Source organism: Anomaloglossus baeobatrachus, chromosome 6, assembly GCF_048569485.1.
Source record: "Anomaloglossus baeobatrachus isolate aAnoBae1 chromosome 6, aAnoBae1.hap1, whole genome shotgun sequence".
In the NCBI taxonomy this organism is placed as follows: Eukaryota; Metazoa; Chordata; class Amphibia; order Anura; family Aromobatidae; genus Anomaloglossus; species Anomaloglossus baeobatrachus.
In genome coordinates, this window is record NC_134358.1 from 335,850,275 (window position 1) to 335,869,233 (window position 18,959).

The 18,959-nt window shown below is 45.5% G+C and overlaps 1 protein-coding gene across 1 annotated transcript in view; it reads right to left on the reverse strand.

Annotated features, from left to right (window-relative positions):
- The window catches only part of ERP44 (endoplasmic reticulum protein 44), a 183,735-nt gene that overhangs the window by 66,904 nt on the left and 97,872 nt on the right, over positions 1-18,959 (reverse strand). The window contains exon 3 of the mRNA XM_075316113.1: positions 18,535-18,574. Within this exon, the coding sequence (XP_075172228.1) occupies positions 18,535-18,574 (40 nt within the window). The remainder of the gene's footprint in view (positions 1-18,534; positions 18,575-18,959) is intronic.

The following is an 18,959-nucleotide window of genomic DNA, read 5'->3' on the forward strand; positions in this document are numbered from 1 at the left end:
GGTCCAAACATTGCACCGGGGCCTATCAAACTCTAGTTAAGCCACTAGTGAGCATGCTAGAAAAAAAAAAACTTCACTGGCTAGCACACAGCACACACTGAGCACCATTGCATTAAGTCCATCTTAGGCTGATTTCACACATCCGGCTTTTGCAATGCGGCACAATCCGGCACTTTGCAGAAAAAACGCAACAGTTTATTTTTGCCGCTGGTTGCGTTTTTTTTGCATAGACTTACATTAGTGCCGTATTGTGCCGCATGGGCTTGCGTTCTGTCTGGTTTTTGCCGCATGCGGCAGATTTAGCCGATGCGGCGGGCGGATGGAACGTTTCCTGGCACGTTTTTTTGTCCGGCAAAAAAAAAAAATGCATCGCGCCGCATCCGACCGATGCGGCGTGATTTGCAATGCATGCCTATGGACGCCGCATGCGGCGTCCTGCAGCAAAAGCTGCATCCGGCCGGCGCATGCGTTTTTTTCCACTGCGCATGCTCAGTAGCCTGCCGCAAGCGGCAAACTACTGGACGGGCCGCATGTAAAAAAACTTATGCAAAGAATGCGGTTTTGTCGCCGCATCCGTTGCATAGGTTTTAGAGCCGGATTGGCCGGCTCTGCTAAAACCGGAGGTGTGAAAGCAGCCTTATCCATAATCTCAGAAATGCTTTTCTGTATAAATGGAGCCTGTATTTTTAACCAAATTATAGTGGGAACCCTTCCGAGAACAGTGGAAGTGGTTTTAGTTACAATTAGTAAGGATGTCATAAAAGCTCCAGTAGGTGTAATTTGTAATTGTTCCAATCCTTTTGTCCATATAATGCACCGTACATTTCAATAGTTATAAATCTGACAAAATAAAGGGGTATGGCTATGAATCATAAAATGCTCCAAAATAAAGAGGCAAACACAGCTTGGAAAATGTACTGGTTTGTACTGTATGTTTGGTAGCAATGCACTGTGTGAATATTGTTTTATTTCTCAAGGTATGCTGTGGCACTTTGAAACATCTAAAGAAGTAGATAAACAGAAGGGTACCAACCACTTTAAGTAACAAAAGCCCACAATGGTTACTGAAGACATTTTCAATTACAATGTACTGAACATCAGTTCATGACAATCAGACATTGCTTCTGAATTCAACGGAAAATCATAAAAAAAAAAAAAAAAAAAACCCACAAAACTAATGATAATGGCCTGGACAGAAATTATGGTTCCATTACAAGTGTTTTCTCATGCACAGTTAATTTTAACCCCTTCACGACCGGTTGATTTTGCACTGGGTCTTTTTTCGCCATTCTTCCGAGACAGATAACTTTCATTTTTCAGTCAATATTGCCATATGAGGGCTCAATTTTTGAGGAACGAGCTGTACTTTTAAATGAAATCAAGAGTTTTACCATATAGTGCACTAGAAAACAGCAAAAAAAAAAAAAAAAAAAAAAATTGTTTGAGATATTTTATTCAGTGTTCACTATGTGGTAAAACTGATGTGTGGGTGTTCAGGGCCGTATTTGCCACTAGGCACCCGTGGTCCCGTGCCTAGGGCGGCACGTTGCGGGGGGCGGCACTTTCTGGCAGCAAAAAAAAAAAAAAAAAATAATATAATTTTTTTTTTTTTTTATATCCCCGCCCCCCGTCCCTCCCTCCGTTACACTCGGCTGTGTTCGGGGGGGGGGTTGAGAGGGAGGAGAGGCACACTACTGTCTATTTAAATACATGGCGGGCGCCAGGCATAGTGAGCTGATTAACCCCGGAAGTTCCATCGCCTGCACTTCCGGGGTCAGAGGCGCGCGGGCGCGACAATCAGCTCACTGCCTCGTGCTGCAGCGTCCAATGCTGCAGACGACACACGCCGCGGAGGACGACGCGTCTGAAGCTGGAGCCAGCCAGTAGAGGAGCCAGCCAGAGCAGGACGGCGGGCACCGGAGCAGGTAAGGCAGAGCCTAGAATGTATGGGCACCTTACAGGTTAGTTGATGATCGTTGCGATTTCTCTTTTTGTCCACTATAATCATGCAAGGGGAGGCTGGGGGGAGAGCGGCTGAGGCTGGGAAGAGAGGGAGGCTGGGAAGAGAGAGAGGCTGGGAAGGAAGAGAGGCTGGGAAGAGAGAGAGGCTGGGAAGAGAGAGAGGCTGGGAAGAGAGAGAGGCTGGGAAGAGAGGCTGAGGCTGGGAAGAGAGGCTGAGGCTGGGAAGGGAGAGAGGCTGAGGCTGGGAAGGGAGAGAGGCTGAGGCTGGGAAGGGAGAGAGGCTGAGGCTGGGAAGGGAGAGGCTGAGGCTGGGAAGGGAGAGGCTGAGGCTGGGAAGGGAGAGGCTGAGGCTGGGAAGGGAGAGGCTGAGGCTGGGAAGGGAGAGGCTGAGGCTGGGAAGGGAGAGGCTGAGGCTGGGAAGGGAGAGGCTGAGGCTGGGAAGGGAGAGGCTGAGGCTGGGAAGGGAGAGGCTGAGGCTGGGGGGAGGCTGGGAAGCGAGAGGCTGAGGCTGTGGGGAGGCTGGGAAGCGAGAGGCTGAGGCTGGGGGGAGGCTGGGAAGAGAAGCTGAGGCTGGGGGGAGGCTGGGAAGAGAGGCTGAGGCTGGGGGGAGGCTGGGAAGAGAGGCTGAGGCTGGGGGGAGGCTGGGAAGCGAGAGGCTGAGGCTGGGGGGAGGCTGGGAAGCGAGAGGCTGAGGCTGTGGGGAGGCTGGGAAGCGAGAGGCTGAGGCTGGGGGGAGGCTGGGAAGAGAAGCTGAGGCTGGGGGGAGGCTGGGAAGAGAGAGGCTGAGGCTGGGGGGAGGCTGGGAAGAGAGGATGAGGCTGGGGGGAGGCTGGAAAGAGAGAGGCTGAGGCTGGGGGGAGGCTGGGAAGAGAGGCTGAGGCTGGGGGGAGAGGGAGGCTGGGGGGAAAGACGCTGAGGCTGGGGGGGAGAGAGGCTGAGGCTGGGGGGGAGAGAGGCTGAGGCTGGGGGGGAGAGAGGCTGAGGCTGGGGGGGAGAGAGGCTGAGGCTGGGGGGGAGGCTGGGGGGAGAAAGAGGCTAAGGCTGGGGGGGAGGCTGGGGGGAGAGAGAGGCTGAGGCTGGAGGAAGCTGGGAGGGTGAGGCTTGGAGGAGGGAGGCTGATGCTGAGGGAGGCTGATGCTGAGGGAGGCGGGAGGCTGATGCTGAGGGAGGCGGGAGGCTGATGCTGGGGGAAGCTGGGAGGGTGAGGCTTGGAGGAGGGAGGCTGATGCTGAGGAAGGCTGATGCTGAGGGAGGCTGGGAGGAGGGAGGCTGATGCTGGGAGGAGGGAGGCTGAGGCTGGGGGAGGCTGGGAGGAGGGAGGCTGATGCTGGGGGAGAGGCTGCTGCTGGAGGCGGGGGGAGAGGCTGCTGCCAATATCGATGGGGGGGGGGGGGGGGGGAGTGTAAGGACTCAGAATAAGAGGGGGCAGCATTGGGAGCTCATTGTGGAGAAGGGGCAGCATGTGTGGGCTCAGTATGGAGTGGAACAATGTAGGGGAGTCAATATCAAGAGTGCGGTAGTGTGTGTGTGTGGATCTCAGCATAAGCGCTAGTGTGGTGGTCTTAGTATGATGAGTGGGGCAGCATGGAGGTGTCATTATGGAAAAGAGGAAGGCAGCATTAGGAGCTCATGGAGAGGGGCAGCATGCACGGGACACTGAGGAGGGGGCAGGATGCATGTGACACTGTCAGGAGGGGGCAGCATGCATGGGACATTGTGAGGAGGGGGCAGCATGCATAGGACATTGTGAGGAGGGGGCAGCATGCATGGGACACTGTGGAGGGGGCAGCATGCATGGGACACTGAGGAGGGGGCAGCATGCATGGGACACTGTGGAGGGGGCAGCATGCATGGGACACTGTGAGGAGGGGGCAGCATGCATGGGACACTGAGGAGGGGGCAGCATGCATGGGACACTGAGGAGGGGGCAGCATGCATGGGACACTGAGGAGGGGGCAGCATGATGTGAGGACAATGTGCAGATCATATTTCATAATTGAGGAAGGTGTGGTGGGTATAATTTATAAGGGAGGGCAGTGTGTAGTATATTGTCATTGGCAGTGTGACAGTCACAGTATATAAGTGGGGATGGTGGGAATATTTTATACTCATGCTATGTTTTGATGTGCCTGTGGTTATCCCCATTGGGGGGGTTAGTGCCCTTCGTTTCTCATTGATAATTTTTAAAGTGTTTTACAGTGTAGATCTGCCTTAAACAGATGTCGTGTGCGAAAACTCAGTTTTACATTGTCAATAAGGGGCGCGACCACTTAAAGTGCCTAGGGCAGCATGAAGGCAAAATACAGCCCTGGGTGTGATGCCTCAGGTCGGTGCGAGTTCGTAGACACCAAACATGAATAAGTTTACTTTTATCTAAGGGCTTAAAAAATAAATAAATAAGAAGTTTGTCTACAAAAAGAGGCGTACATTTTGCTCCATTTTCTGCGACCCGTAGCGCTCTCATTTTTGCGGAATCTATGGCTCAGTGACTGGTTATTTTTTTGTGTCTCGAGCTGACGTTAACGGTACCATTTTTTCCACAGATGCTACGTTTTGATTGCCTCTTATTGCATTTTGCACAAAATTTGTTGCAACCAAAAAATGTAATTTTGACATTTGGAATTTTTAGCTGCTACGCTGTTTACCGATCAGAGGAATTGATTTTATATTTTGATAGATCGGGCATTTCTGAATGCAGCGATACCAAATGTGTGTATAATTTTTTTTAACCCTTTAATTTTCAATGGGGTGATTTGAACTTAGGTTTTTTTTATTTTCTTTTAATTTTTCAAAACTTGTTTTTTAAAACTTTTTTTTTTAATTTCACTAGGTCCCCTAGGGGACTAGAACGATCAGCAGTCTGATCACTCATTCATTTCTCCTGATCAGAGCAGCGTCGCTCAGACAGGAGAAATGATCATCTTTTGTAAAAGACAGTAATCGGCTGTTTTCTTACAGGACCTTAGTCATGTGAGCACAGGAGTCATCACATGACCCTGTGCTACCATGACAACCACCGGATCCACGTGATCACATCCTGTGACTTCCGGTATCTGCCTGTATGTATAGTTTCAGCGTAATCACGGTTATAGTGGCGCTGTCACTTATTGACAGCGCCATTTAAGGGGTTAAAAGGCACAGGCGGATAGCGATTTCGCTCATGCTGTATAAAATCAGCTGAGATGTGAGCCAATCTCCCCCAGATGGCAGCAGCAGCCGACGGAGATTTACACTATCACCGTTAGGACGTAATTTTACCGCCCGCCGTCGTTCAGGGGTTAAAGTCGATTTTAATCAATAGATCTTGGAAGAATAAGTTCCACAATTGGATGTGTTTACAACAAATGTTCCTGAGCTGTGAATCTTATATATGTGTCACTGTTATGTATGATGTAATAGAAATGAGAAACACGTGATGGTGTCTCCGCGGTGCTGGATGTTGATCTCCCCGAGATCAACCATCCTTACCTATGTAGTCTTCTACTAGGCATTGCTCCCAATAGCCAGTTTCTTACTCCACACTGATGAGGGGCAAATACCCCGAAACAGCTGTCTGTGGATGGATACCATGTTTTGGTATAGGTGGTTTCCTTGACTAGAGACTGCCCTTCACGTGGTTGTTCTTTCCCGATGAAAGACCTGGCTAGTTTCCTGCCAGCGTTGAGAAACATGTGATGGTGTCTCAGCGACATTATTGTTTTGCATATTTTCCCAGGGGGCCTTGTTCTAGTGTTACTGCGTTGAGAAACACATGATTGTGTCTCCACTGTGTTGGATGTTGATCTCCCCGAGGTCAACAATCCTTACCCATGTACGGTAGTCTTCTACTAGGCATTGCTCCCACTAGCCAGTTTCCTACTCCACACTGATGAGGGGCAAATACCCCGAAAGAGCTGTCTTTGGATGGATACCATGTTTAGGTATAGGTGGTTTCCTTGACTGGAGACTGCCCTTCACGTGGTTATTCTTTCCCGGTGAAAGACCTGGCTAGTTTACTGCCAGCGTTGAGAAACCTGTGATGGTGTCTCCGCGGCATTCTTGTTATGTATAGTGTAATGGCTGTCTGACCGTACAGAGACATGGTCTGATCATACCACATCTCCTGTCCAGGGGAGGACGCAAGAGTGTAAGCATACCGACAGTACAGCACAGGAGCAAAGCATATTCTTTTTGTGAGGTAAAACATTTCCATGGCTATTTTTAAAAAAATGTTTAACCTAAAAAGAAAGAATTATTTGTGACCCTGTGATGAAATATCTGTATACTTTATTACTTCCTCCATAGCCCAGGAGATGTGGTATGATCAGACTAGGTCCCTGTGAGGTCAGACACATGTACATACCAGGGGCATATATACAGTGGGTACGGAAAGTATTCAGCCCCCTTTAAATTTTTCACTCTTTCATTGCAGCTATTTGGTAAATTCAAAAAGTTTTTTTTTTCCCTCATTAAATGTACACTCTGCAACCCATCTTGACAGAAAAAAAACCCCACAGAAATGTAGAAATTTTTGCAAATTTTTTTAAACAAGAAAAACTGAAATATAACATGGTCAAATATTCAGACCCTTTGCTCAGACACCCATATTTAAGTCACATGCTGTCAATTTCTTTGTGATCCTCCTTGAGATGGTTCTACTCCTTCATTGGAGTCCAGCTGTGTTTAGTTAAACTGATAGGACTTGATTTGAAAAGGCACACCTGTCTATATAAGACCTCATAGCTCACAGTCCAAATGAGAATCATCAGGTCAAAGGAGCTCAGAGACAGAATTGGGGCACAGATCTGGCCAAGGTTACAAAAGTATTTCTGCAGTACTCAAGGTTCCTAAGAGCACAGTGTCCTCCATAGTCCTTAAATGGAAAAAGTTTGGGACCACCAGAACTCTTCCTAGACCTGGCCGTCCAGTCAAACTGAACAATCATGAGAGAAGAGCCTTGGTAGGGAGAGGTAAAGAAAAACCCCAAGATCCCTATTGCTGAGCTCCAGAGATGCAGTTGGGAGATGGGAAAAAGTTCCAACAAAGTCAACTATCATACAGCACTCCACCAGTCGGGGCTTTATGACAGAATGTACCGACAAAAGCCTCCCCTCAGTGCAAGACATATAAAAGCGCGCATAGAGTTTGCAAAAAAACACACGAAGGACTCCTAGACTATGAGAAGTAAGATTCTCTGATCTGATAAGATGGAGAGAACTTTTTAGTGATAATTCTAAGTGGTATGTGTGGAGAAAACTAGGCACTACTCATCACCTGCCGAATACAATTCCAACAGTGAAACATGGTGGTGGCAGCATCATGCTATGGAGGTGTTTTTTCAGCTACAGGGACAGGATGACTGGTTGCAATTGAAGGAAAAATGAATGCGGCAGTACAGAGATATCTTGGAAGAAAACCTCTTGTACTCTGGACTCAGCTGAAGGTTCACCTTCCAACAAGACAACGACCCCAAGAACACAGCTAAAATAACAAAATGAGTGGCTTCAGAACAACTCTGACCATTCTTGACTGGCCCAGCCAGAGCCCTGACCTAAGACCCAATTGAGCATGTCTGGAGAGACCTGAAAATGGCTGTCCACCAATGTTCACCATCCAATCTGACGGAACTGGAGAAGATCTGCAAGGAAGAATAGCAGAGGATCCCCAAATCCAGGTGTGAAAAACTTGTTGCATCATTCCCAAGAAGACTCATGGCTGTACTAGCTCAATACTGAGCAAAGGATCTGAATACTTATGAGCATGTGATATTTCCGTATTTCTGGTTTAAAAAAAAAATAAAAAAAATATATCAGCAAAAATTTCTACATTTCTATTTTTTTTCTGTCAAGATGGGGTGCAGTGTGTTCATTACCGAGAAAAAAATGAACTTTTTCAATTTACCAAATGGCTGCAATGAAACAGAGTGAAAAGTGTAAAGGAGTCTGAATACTTTCCGTACCCACTGTATAAGATTCTCTCAAAGGAACTTTTTTTTTTCTATAAAAAAAAACAAAAAAAAAAAAAACCCAAAACATCAAATTGTGGAACCTGTTACTCCAAGATGTATTGAATAAAATTAACTTTGTTAGTGGGAAAACCCTTTTAATATGTTGTTTTAAGTTTTTTAGGGAGATGCTTTCAAGGAGACCAATGGTCCACAGGTATTTTTGGCCGACTTCGCTTGAGCAAACTGCTCCAGCTGTCTGAGGTGTGCAGGAGCCTTCTCCAGGCTGCATGTTTAAGATCCTTCCACAGATGTTCAATAGGATTTATATCAGGGCTCATAGAAGCCATTGCCGAATAGTCCAGTGCTTTTTTCTTAGCCATTCCTGGATGTTTTAAGGCCCCTTTACACACAGACTTTCAGCGACCCCACCAGCGATTCCAACCTGGCCGGGATCGCTACAAAGTCTCTGGTGAGCTGTCAAACAGGCAAACCTGGCCAACGACGCAACAGCGATCCGGACCTGCAGAACGACCTAGCTAGTCAAACACTGGAAACGAGTGATGTGTCACAATATCTGTCAATCACTATTCTCTGTCAGTCGGTCTCTCCCTCTCGGTCTCTATTCTCTCTGTCGGTCCGTCACTATCTCTGTCCCTCTCTCACAGTCTGTCGGTCATTTTCCCCTCCTCTCTCATACTCACCGATCCCCGGCGCGGCGCTGCACGGCATTCACACTGCTGCGGCGGCTTTTACTATTTTGAAAAAGCCAGCCGCTCATTAAACAATTTCGTATTCCCTACTTTCCCCGCCCACAGGCGCCTATGATTGGTTGCAGTGAGACACGCCCCCACGCTGAGTGACAGCTGTCTCACTGCACCCAATCACAGCAGCCGGTGGGTGGGTCTATACTGTGCAGTGAAATAAATAATTAAATAATTAAAAAAAACTGGCGTGCGGTCCCCCCCCAATTTTAATACCAGCCAGATAAAGCCATACGGCTGAAGGCTGGTATTCTCAGGATGGGGAGCTCCACGTTATGGGGAGCCCTCCAGCCTAACAATATCAGTCAGCAGCCGCCCAGAATTGCCGCATACATTATATGCGAGAGTTCTGGGACTGTACCCGGCTCTTCCCGATTTGCCCTGGTGCGTTGGCAAATCGGGGTAATAAGGAGTTATTGGCAGCCCATAGCTGACAATAAGTCCTAGATTAATCATGTCAGGCGTCTCCCAGAGATACCTTCCATGATTGATCTGTAAATTACAGTAAATAAACAAACACACAACTGAAAAAATCATTTATTAGAAATAAAAAACACAAACAAATTCCCTCATTACCAATTTAATAAGCCCCAAAAAGCCCTCCATGTCCGGCGTAATCCACGGACCTCCAGCGTCGCATCCAACTCTGCTGCATGCAGGTGACAGGAGCTGCAGAATACACCGCCGCTCCTGTCACCTCCACGCAGCTAAAGGCAATAGCGCGATCAGCTGAGCTGTCACTGAAGTTACCTGGATCCAGCGGTGGATGCAGCGGTGGCCGCGGGTAACCTCAGTGACAGCTCAGCTGATCGCGCTACTCACCTCAGTTGCTGCGTGGAGCTGACCGGAGCGGCGGTGAGTAGCGCGATCAGCTGAGCTGTCACTGAGGTTACCCGTGGCCACCGCTGCATCCACCGCTGGATCCACCGACAGCGGGTAACCTCAGTGACAGCTCAGCCAATCGCGCGGCTCTCTTCATTAGCTGCGTGGAGCTGACAGGAGCGGTGGTGTATTCTCCTGCTCCTGTCACCTGCATGCAGCACAGCTGGAAGCGACGCTGGAGGTCTGTGGATTACGCCGGACATGGAGGGCTTTTTGAGGCTTATTAAATTGGTGATGAGGGAATTTGTTTGTGTTTTTTATTTGTAATAAAGGATTTTTCAGTTGTGTGTGTTTATTTACTGTAATTTACAGATTAATCATGGAAGGTATCTCAGGGAGACGCCTGACATGATTAATCTAGGACTTATTGGCAGCTATGGGCTGCCATTAACTCCTTATTACCCCGATTTACCAACGCACCAGGGCAAATCGGGAAGAGACAGGTACAGTCCCAGAACTGTCGCATATAATGTATGCGGCAATTCTGGGCGGCTGATGACTGATATCGTTAGGCTGGGGGGCTCCCCATAACGTGGAGCTCCCCATCCTGAGAATACCAGCCTTCAGCCGTATGGCTTTATCTGGCTGGTATTAAAATTGGGGGGGGGGACCGCACGCCGTTTTTTTAAATTATTTATTTATTTATTTCATTGCACAGTATAGACTCGCCCACCGGCTGCTGTGATTGGGTGCAGTGAGACAGCTGTCACTCAGCGTGGGGGCGTGTCTCACTGCAACCAATCATAGGCGCCTGTGGGCGGGGAAAGTAGGGAATACAAAATTGTTTAATGAGCGGCCGGCTTTTTCAAAAGAGGAAAAGCCGCCGCAGAAGTGTGAATGCCGTGCAGCGCCGCACCGCGCCGGGGATCGGTGAGTATGAGAGAGGAGGGGAAAATGACCGACAGACTGTGAGAGAGGGACAGAGATAGTGATGGACCGACAGAGAGAGAATAGAGACCGAGAGGGAGAGACCGACTGACAGAGAATACAAGTAAAATATATCTTTGTACCGTGTTAGCCAGTAGAGATAAAAAAAATTTGTTTAAAAGAACAGAGTCCTCAGTGGTTGATACCTTTTAATGGCTAACTGAAAAGATGGTAATAATTGCAAGCTTTCGAGACTACTCAGGTCTCTTCATCAGGCATGGTATAACACAAAATCTGAAGAGTCACATATTTATACACAACAGGACATAGAATGGGGCAGTAAAAAAAAAAAAACAACCAAGTTATATAAAACAGAACTCTCTCTATGGCAGGGGGCAAACTGTTGTAGCCATAAATTTTGCTGCAGTTCAGTGTGAAAGTTTTATTGTCCTCTGATCAGGGTCTGGTCCAGGCTGTGACACGCTCGGATGGTCAGAGGAGCACATCTTTTAACTGATGTAAAAAGACATGAATCCATGAGACACATTCATTCCTACTCTGAATGTGTCAAAGGTCATCATAAGTTTGTACTCCCATAGTCTCCTATCTCTCTGGGACTTGAAATTTCCTTTCAATACCAGCAATTTCATGTCCATGATGCTGTGGTTTGGGTTACAAAAATGTTTGGCCACAGGTAGATCCATCCTTTTTTCTCTAATTGTGTGGCGGTGAGAATTCATCCTTGTCCTGAGCTGTTGTTCCGTTTCCCCTACATACAGACCCCCAGTTGGACATTTGGTGCATATAATTAAGTACACCACATTGGTTGTGGTGCAGCTGAAGGTACCTGGGATCTTGTAGTCCTGATGTGATCTGGGAATCTTTATCTTGTCCGTTGTCAATATTAATGGACAGGTCTTGCATTTTTTTCTGGTTGCAGGGAAATGTTCCTGTTAGTGTTGGAGAGGACAGGGAGCTTCTGACAATGATGCTTCTTAGATTCGGGGGCTGTTTAAAACACAGAAGTGGGGGGTCTGGAAAAATAGATTGATGAAAAAAAGATGCCCGGTTAAAATCTATTTTTCCAGACCCCCCACTTCTGTGTTTTAAACAGCCTGGACCAGACCCTGATCAGAGGACAATAAAACTTTCACGCTGAACTGCAGCAAAATTTATGGCTACAACAGTTTGCCCCCTGCCATAGAGAGTTCTGTTTTATATAACTTGGTTGTTTTTTTTTTTTTACTGCCCCATTCTATGTCCTGTTGTGTATAAATATGTGACTCTTCAGATTTTGTGTTATACCATGCCTGATGAAGAGACCTGAGTAGTCTCAAAAGCTTGCAATTATTACCATCTTTTCAGTTAGCCATTAAAAGGTATCAACCACTCTGACAGAGAATAGTGATTGACAGATATTGTGACACATCACTCGTTTCCAGTGTTTTAAAGGCCCAGTCACACACAACGACTTACCAGCGATCCCGAAAACGATGCGACCCGATAGGGATCGCAGGTAAGTCGCTGGGAGGTCGCAGGTGAGATGTCACACAGTCAGATCTTACCAGCGATGCAGGAACAATACAGGTTGCAGTAGCGACCTGTATAACGATCTCAGCAGTCACTGTGACCCCGTCACACAGTGTCAAACACAGCGATGTGTCCTGCTCAGCAGGACATCACCTTTGAAGAAAATGACCTGGACCATTCAGCAACGATTCGCGATCTCACAGCAGGGGCCTGATCGCTGGTAAGTGTCACACATAACGAGATCGCTAACGGGATCGCTACTGCGTCACCGAAACCGTGACTCAGCTGCGATCTCGCTAGCGATCTCGTTATGTGTGACAGTACCTTAAGTCCCCTTTACACACTGAGACTTTGCTGCACAGCGGGAAACAAAGGACCAAAGAATGGTCCTGAACGATTTGTAGCGATCAGCAACTTCACAGCAGGGGCCAGGTCGCTGATGTGTTTCACACACTGCAATGTCGCTGGGGAGGTGGCCATTACGTCACAAAACCGGTGACATTACAGCGATGTCGTTTGCGATGTTGCCGTGTGTAAAGCCACCTTTAGCTGTGTTTTGAGTCTTTACCCTGTTAAGATGACCGGCAAGATATCAGACAGCAGGAGAAAAGCAGGTTTAAATACCGCGCCAAACCACAGGAGTCCAGATGAAGTTAGTAAATCTCTTTTCTTTATTTTCACAGGTCACGCGTTTCAAGGACATATCCGTCCTCTTCCTCAGAACAAAAAGCAGAGAATACGACCGGCGAGTCAGTCTAAGCAGACACCAGAATGCCTTTGTAGTCTTGAGATTTCATTGTATCCTGCACAGATTGGAGACACCTGATGCATCAAAAGTAGTCACAAAACATAACTGAGCGTACAATGTTCTTTCTTTGTATATGTTATATTCACAGATACAAAAATTGAGCTGATGTGACTTGCCAAACAGCTCCAGTTTTTCCTCCTCTGTCCAAATGAAAATCTCACAGAAGCCTTGTGCCTACTCAATATGCATTGTTGGAAAAATTCTACTGTAATTTTAGGACTCTCTTTTTAACAGTGGTTTGCTCAGTGATAGTCTTCCATGAAGTCCATTTTGGCCAAGACAGATTGTTAGATATGACATTGATGTACTTTGGCGATCACCTCTAAACTCTTTGGAAGTTGTTTTGAGCTCTGATTACCAGTCTCTTCAATTTGTCATCAATTTTCCTCCTGCGGCCACGTCCAATAGGTTGGCAACAGTCCCATAGACCTTAAACTTCTTAATACTATGTGCAACTGTAGTAAGAGGAAAATCAAGCTGTATGGACATGGTCTAGCCATTACTATTAAATGTTTGTCAATTTTTATTTCTTATCTCCTGAGACAACTCTCCTTGACTTTCTTTGTGCCATGTTCCTTGTGGTACAACACATGATGCAAAACTATAGCGGTTGGCACCATTAGACCAATTGTGCCATTAGATACATTTGTTTTTAAGCACGTTTGTTACTTTTGCACAAAAAGTACCTTTTAGAAGTAATGAATAGAAATTCTATTTTAGCGTTGGTCAGTTTTGCACATTAATTTTTAGACAGACATTCAACATACCCTTCAAAGAATCAAAAAGCACAGTGACTATTATTCAACTTTTACATATGCAAACACCTGTGATGCAAATGACAAGATACACCTTAGGTTTCTTTTTACGTCAAATTAGTTTCAATCTTTTCTATTGGTACAATGTCCTGATTATTTTTTTTTATTATTTATTATATATATATTATTTTTATCAGCTGATAGTAAATTTAAATGCAAAATTAGTTTAAGTTTTAAGTTATTTCAACAATCATTGTGGGGTTTTCTTACTTTAACCCCTTAACGACCGCCGATACGCCTTTTAACAGCGACAAATTAAGGTACTTCTTCCAAACCGCCGCGGTCGGAAAAAAGGGACTAGCGCCCCCCAGAGTCGGAAAATGTCCGGGGTCTCAGCTGCCGGGGGTAGCTGAGACCCTGGAAATCATGATTCAGGCCGGTTTTTCCGGTCCCCGCTCAAGTGATCACCGGTACACACCGTTTACCGATGATCACCTTACAGTAAATGACCGCGCCGGTAAAAAATCATTTATCTCCCATCTGGCATAAACAAACATGTCAGATGGGAGATAAATCTCATCCCCGCCGCTCCCCCGGTGTCGCTTAAGTGCCCCCCCCGAACACCCCCCTTCCTCCCGAAAAGCCAACATGGTGCCGCACACACCGACTCGCACAGCAGCGCGCCGGCCGCATTTACCCTGTTCCTCTGGTTTCTGTCACATGTGCTATGACACATACGACAGAAAACTGCTCCCCAGGCCCTGCCAGGTCACCCCCCTATTCCCCCCGGTGTTCCCAGTACCTGTCGGAGCGCTGATCCCCCGCGGCCCCCTCCTCCTTCACAGTGAACGCGTGCAGAGTGCGGCTGTCAGCTCCGCTTCCTGCTTTGCTTTCAGAGACGCTGGCTCACTGCTCGCACTCTGCAGCTGTGACCCGGGGAGGGTGGGTGCAGATTCTTTGCACCCACTCTCCTCAAATGCAGGGTCTGCACTCCTAGAAAATGGGGGATATGTTCCCTGAACGTGCCCCCCATATTCTAGAAGGTCCAGAATCGCCGCGGGACTTTCACAATGGATTACAGGGACCCGATTTTTTTCTTCTTTTCAATAAATTGGTGAAAGAGGAAATATTTTGGGGAGTGTTTTTTCAAATTTTTTTTTTGTTAATTTTTTTTTATTACTGTCAATTAGTTATGTCTGGTATCAGATAGACGCCGTGACATCACTAATTGCTGGGCTTTATGCCAGGTGACATTACAACATCTGGTATCAACCCCATTTATTACCCCGTTTGCAACCGCACCAGGGCAACGGGATGAGTTGGGGCGAAGCGCCAGGATTGGCACATCTAATGGATGCGCCACTTCTGGGGCGGCTGCGGCCTGCTATTTTTAGGCTGGGAAGAGTCCAATAACCATGGCTCTTCCCACCCTGAGAATACCAGACCCCAGCTGTCAGCTTCACCTTGGCTGGTGATCTAATTTGGGGGAACCCCACGTTTTTTTTTTTAATTATAAATAACTAAAAAAGAAAAACAAACAGCTTGGGGAGCCCTCCAAATTGATCACCAGACAAGATGAAGCTGTCAGCTGTGGTTTGCAGGCTACAGCTGTCTGCTTTACCCTAGCTGGCTATCAAAAATAGGGGGGACCCCACGTCATTTATTTTAATTATTTGTTTTCTTTTTGGGCTAAATACAAGGCTAGGCATCCTTTAGTGCCACATGAAAGGCACTAAAGGGCGCCAGCTTAGAATATGCAGGGGGGTGGGACGTTATATATGTTTGACATTATCCCTTCATCCACAGTAGCATTTTAGGCTATGTGACCACTATCTGGGTTTGCAGCGTTTTGGGCGCAGAGTGTTTTCCCTGCATCCATAGCGCTGCGTTATGCAGGAGAAGCACAGTGGAAGGATTTTTAGAAATCTCATGCCCACTGTGCTTCTTTTCTCCGCAACATAAACAGACCTGTGACGCCGCTTCCCGAGCCTCAGCATGTCAATTTATGCTGCGGAGACAAGAGTGTTCTCTGCAGGTAGAATAGAGTTAAAGTCCACAGCAGCCTGAACCCAAACGTGGGCATGGGCAGCTGCGTTCTCCCGTGGACAACACTCACATCTCTGCAGGAGGGCTGATACTGTGTACTAGACGCCGTGTCGCTAGATCATGGCCACATAGCCTAACAGTGAGAATATTGTTGCTACAGCAAGATTTTTGTTAAGTACCTGTGGATTCAAAATGCTTACTATACTCCTGAATAAAATCCTTGAAGGGTCCAGTTTCCAAAATGGGGTCACTTGTGAGGGGTTTCTGATGTATAGGTACCCAAGAGGCCCTGCTAATGTGACATGGTGCGTGCAATTTATTTCAACTTTTCCAAAATTGAAATGGTGCTCCTTCCATTCCAAGCCCTCCCATTTATCCAAACAGAGGATTTTGGCTACATATGGGGTATCCCTGCGCTCACAAGAAATTGGATAACAACCTGTGGGGTCCACGTTTTGTTGTTGCCTCTTGAAAAAGTGAGAAATGTGATGCTAAATAAACATTTTTGTGAAAAAAATGAAAATTTTCAATATGGCAACCTAAGCTTATCAAATTCTGTGAAGTATTCGTGGATTCAAAATGCTCAATATACACCTAGATAAAAGCCTTGAGGTGTCTTGTTTCCAGAATGGGGTCACTTGTGGGGGACCTCCACTGTTTAGGCACCTTAGGGGCTTTCCAAATGCGACATAGCGTCCGCTAATTATTCCAGCCAAATGTTCAGTCAAATGGCACTTTTTCCCTTCCGAGCCCTGCTGTGCACCCAAACAGTTGATTTCCACCACACAAAGTATCAGCATACTCAGGAGAAATTGCACAATAAATTTTATGCTGCTTTTTTTTCCTTTTACTCTTGTAAAAAAAAAAAAAAAAAGCTATCTGGTTGAAGTAACAATTTTGTGGTAAAAATGTATTTTTTTTTATTTTCACAGCTCAACATTATAAACTTCTGTAAAGCACCTGGGGGTTCAGGGTACTCACCAAACATCTGGATAAATTCCTTGAGGGGTCTATTTTCCAGAATGGGGTCAGTTGTGGGAGACCTCCACTGTTTAGGCACCTCAGGGGCTCTCCTAATGCAACATGGTGTCCGCTATTGATTGCAGCCAATTTTGCAGTCAAATTGCACTCCTTCCCTTCCGAGCCCTGCCGTGTGCCCAAACAGTTGATTTCCACCATAATTTAAGATATCACCAAACTCAGGAGAAATTGCACAATAAATTTCATGGTGATTTTTTTCCTGTTACCCTTGTGAAAAAAAAAAGCTACCTGGTTGAAGTAACAATTTTGTGGTAAAATTTTGTTTTTTTTATCTTCATGGCTCAACGTTATAAACTTTTGTGAAGCACCTGGGGGTTCAGGGTACTCACCAAACATTAGATAAATTCCTTGAGAGGCTTAGTTTCCAATATGGGGTCACTTGTGGTGTTTTTTTTTTTGCTGTTTACGTATCTTAGGGGTCCTTCAAATGCGACATGGTGCCCGCAATCTTTTTCAGCCAAATTTCCTTTCCAAAATTCAAATATTGCTCCTTTCGTTCCAAGCCCTCCCATTTGTCCAAACGAAGGTTTCAGACCACATGTGAGGTATCACCGCGCTCATAAAAAAGTGGGTAACAAACATGTGGGTAAAATTTTTGGAATTACCTCTTGAAAAAGTGAGATAATTGATGCTAAAGCAACATTTTTGAGAAAAAAATGACAGTTTTCAATATGACAACGTAACGTTATTAAAATCTGAAGTACCTGTGGGTCCAAAATGCTCACTATACCCCTCGATAGAAGCCTTAAGGGATCTAGTTTCCAAAATGGGGTCACTTGAGGGGGGTTCCTGCTGTTTAGTTACATTAGAAGATCTGTAAAGGCAACATGGTGCCCGCAATCTGTTTCAGCCAACTTTGCTTTCCAAAATTCAAATATTGCTCCTTTCGTTCCAAGCCCTCCCATTTAGCCAAACAAAGGTTTCTGACCACATGTGGGGTATCGGCGCGCTCATAAGAAAGTGGGTAACAAAGTGTAAGGTCCAATTTTTGGTGTTACCTCTTGAAAAAGTAAGAAATTAGTGCTAAAGCAACATTTTTAGGTAAAATGTTAATTTTTATTTTTTTTTCATTCCACATTACTTTAGTTCCTGTGAAGCACCTGAAGGGTTAATAAACTTCTTGGATGTGGTTTTGAGTACCTTGATGGGTGCAGGTTTTAGAATGGTGTCACTTTTGGGTATTTTCTGTCACCTATGCCTCTCAAAGTCACTTCAAATGGGAAAATGGTTTTGTAAATTTTGTTGAAAAAAATGGTAAATTGCTGATGAACTTTTAACCCTTTTAAACTTCCTAACCCCAAAAAATTGTGTTTCAAAAATTGCTCTGATGTAAAGTAGACAAGTGGGAAATGTTATTTATTACCTATTTTGTGTGACATAACTCTCTGGTTTATGGGCATAAAAATTAAAAGTTTGAAAATTGCAAAATTTTTAATTTTTTTTTGTCAAATTTCAGATTTTTTCACAAATAAAATAAAAAAAATATCATCCTAAATTTACCTCTAACATGAAGCCCAATATGTCACGAAAAAAACCAAACAATCTCAGAATAACCGGGATCCAGTGAAGCGTTCGAGTTATAACCTTATAAAGTGACACTGGTCAAAATTGCAAAAATGGCCTGGGTATTAAGTACAAAACTGGCTTCGTCCTTAAGGGGTTAACAGAAGGGTACGAATAATTTTGTTGTGTACATTAAAAATTTGTGCCATTCCATTCCCATCTACTCAATCATGTTATAAACAATGTAAAGAAAAATTGCCTGTTAATGAAAATATTGGCCCCTTGGGGATCTCTTTCCCCATTTTTTTTTTTATTACAAAATCTATGACATTTATTGTTGAAATTTCCACATCTACTGAAATCCATCCAAATGTCCTTGGAAACAGCCAGGTATAACATAACATGTAAATATACAAAAAGGTGAGAAAACAAAGAACAAAATAGGAAACATACCAGTCCGCATAAAAATTAACTAAAGCGACGTCTGCATTACCTGCAACAAGAAAGGGAAATTATGGTTTAGAAATATATAATGTACTTCCTGCATAGCATCAGTTATACGTGCTCGCCTGCTTAGAATACTGCATACATTATCACTCAATCTGGCTACTTGGTCTCCTGGGTAGAGATGTTCTAGGAATCTTTATTTGTATGAAAACTATAGTAATTGACGGATGTTCTTAAGTAAAAGACTGGATCTTGGTTTATGAAATGAAGAAATGGCTTACCTACATCAAAATATGCCTGTCTATGACTGGGCAGCTCATACAGGGAGACGTACACGCCAAGGGAAAACTAGGATAACACCCACTTTGCCTTAAACTTAACCCATTAGGTGCCAAATACTTTGTTGCAGAGATCTTCGCAAGCAAAGAGGC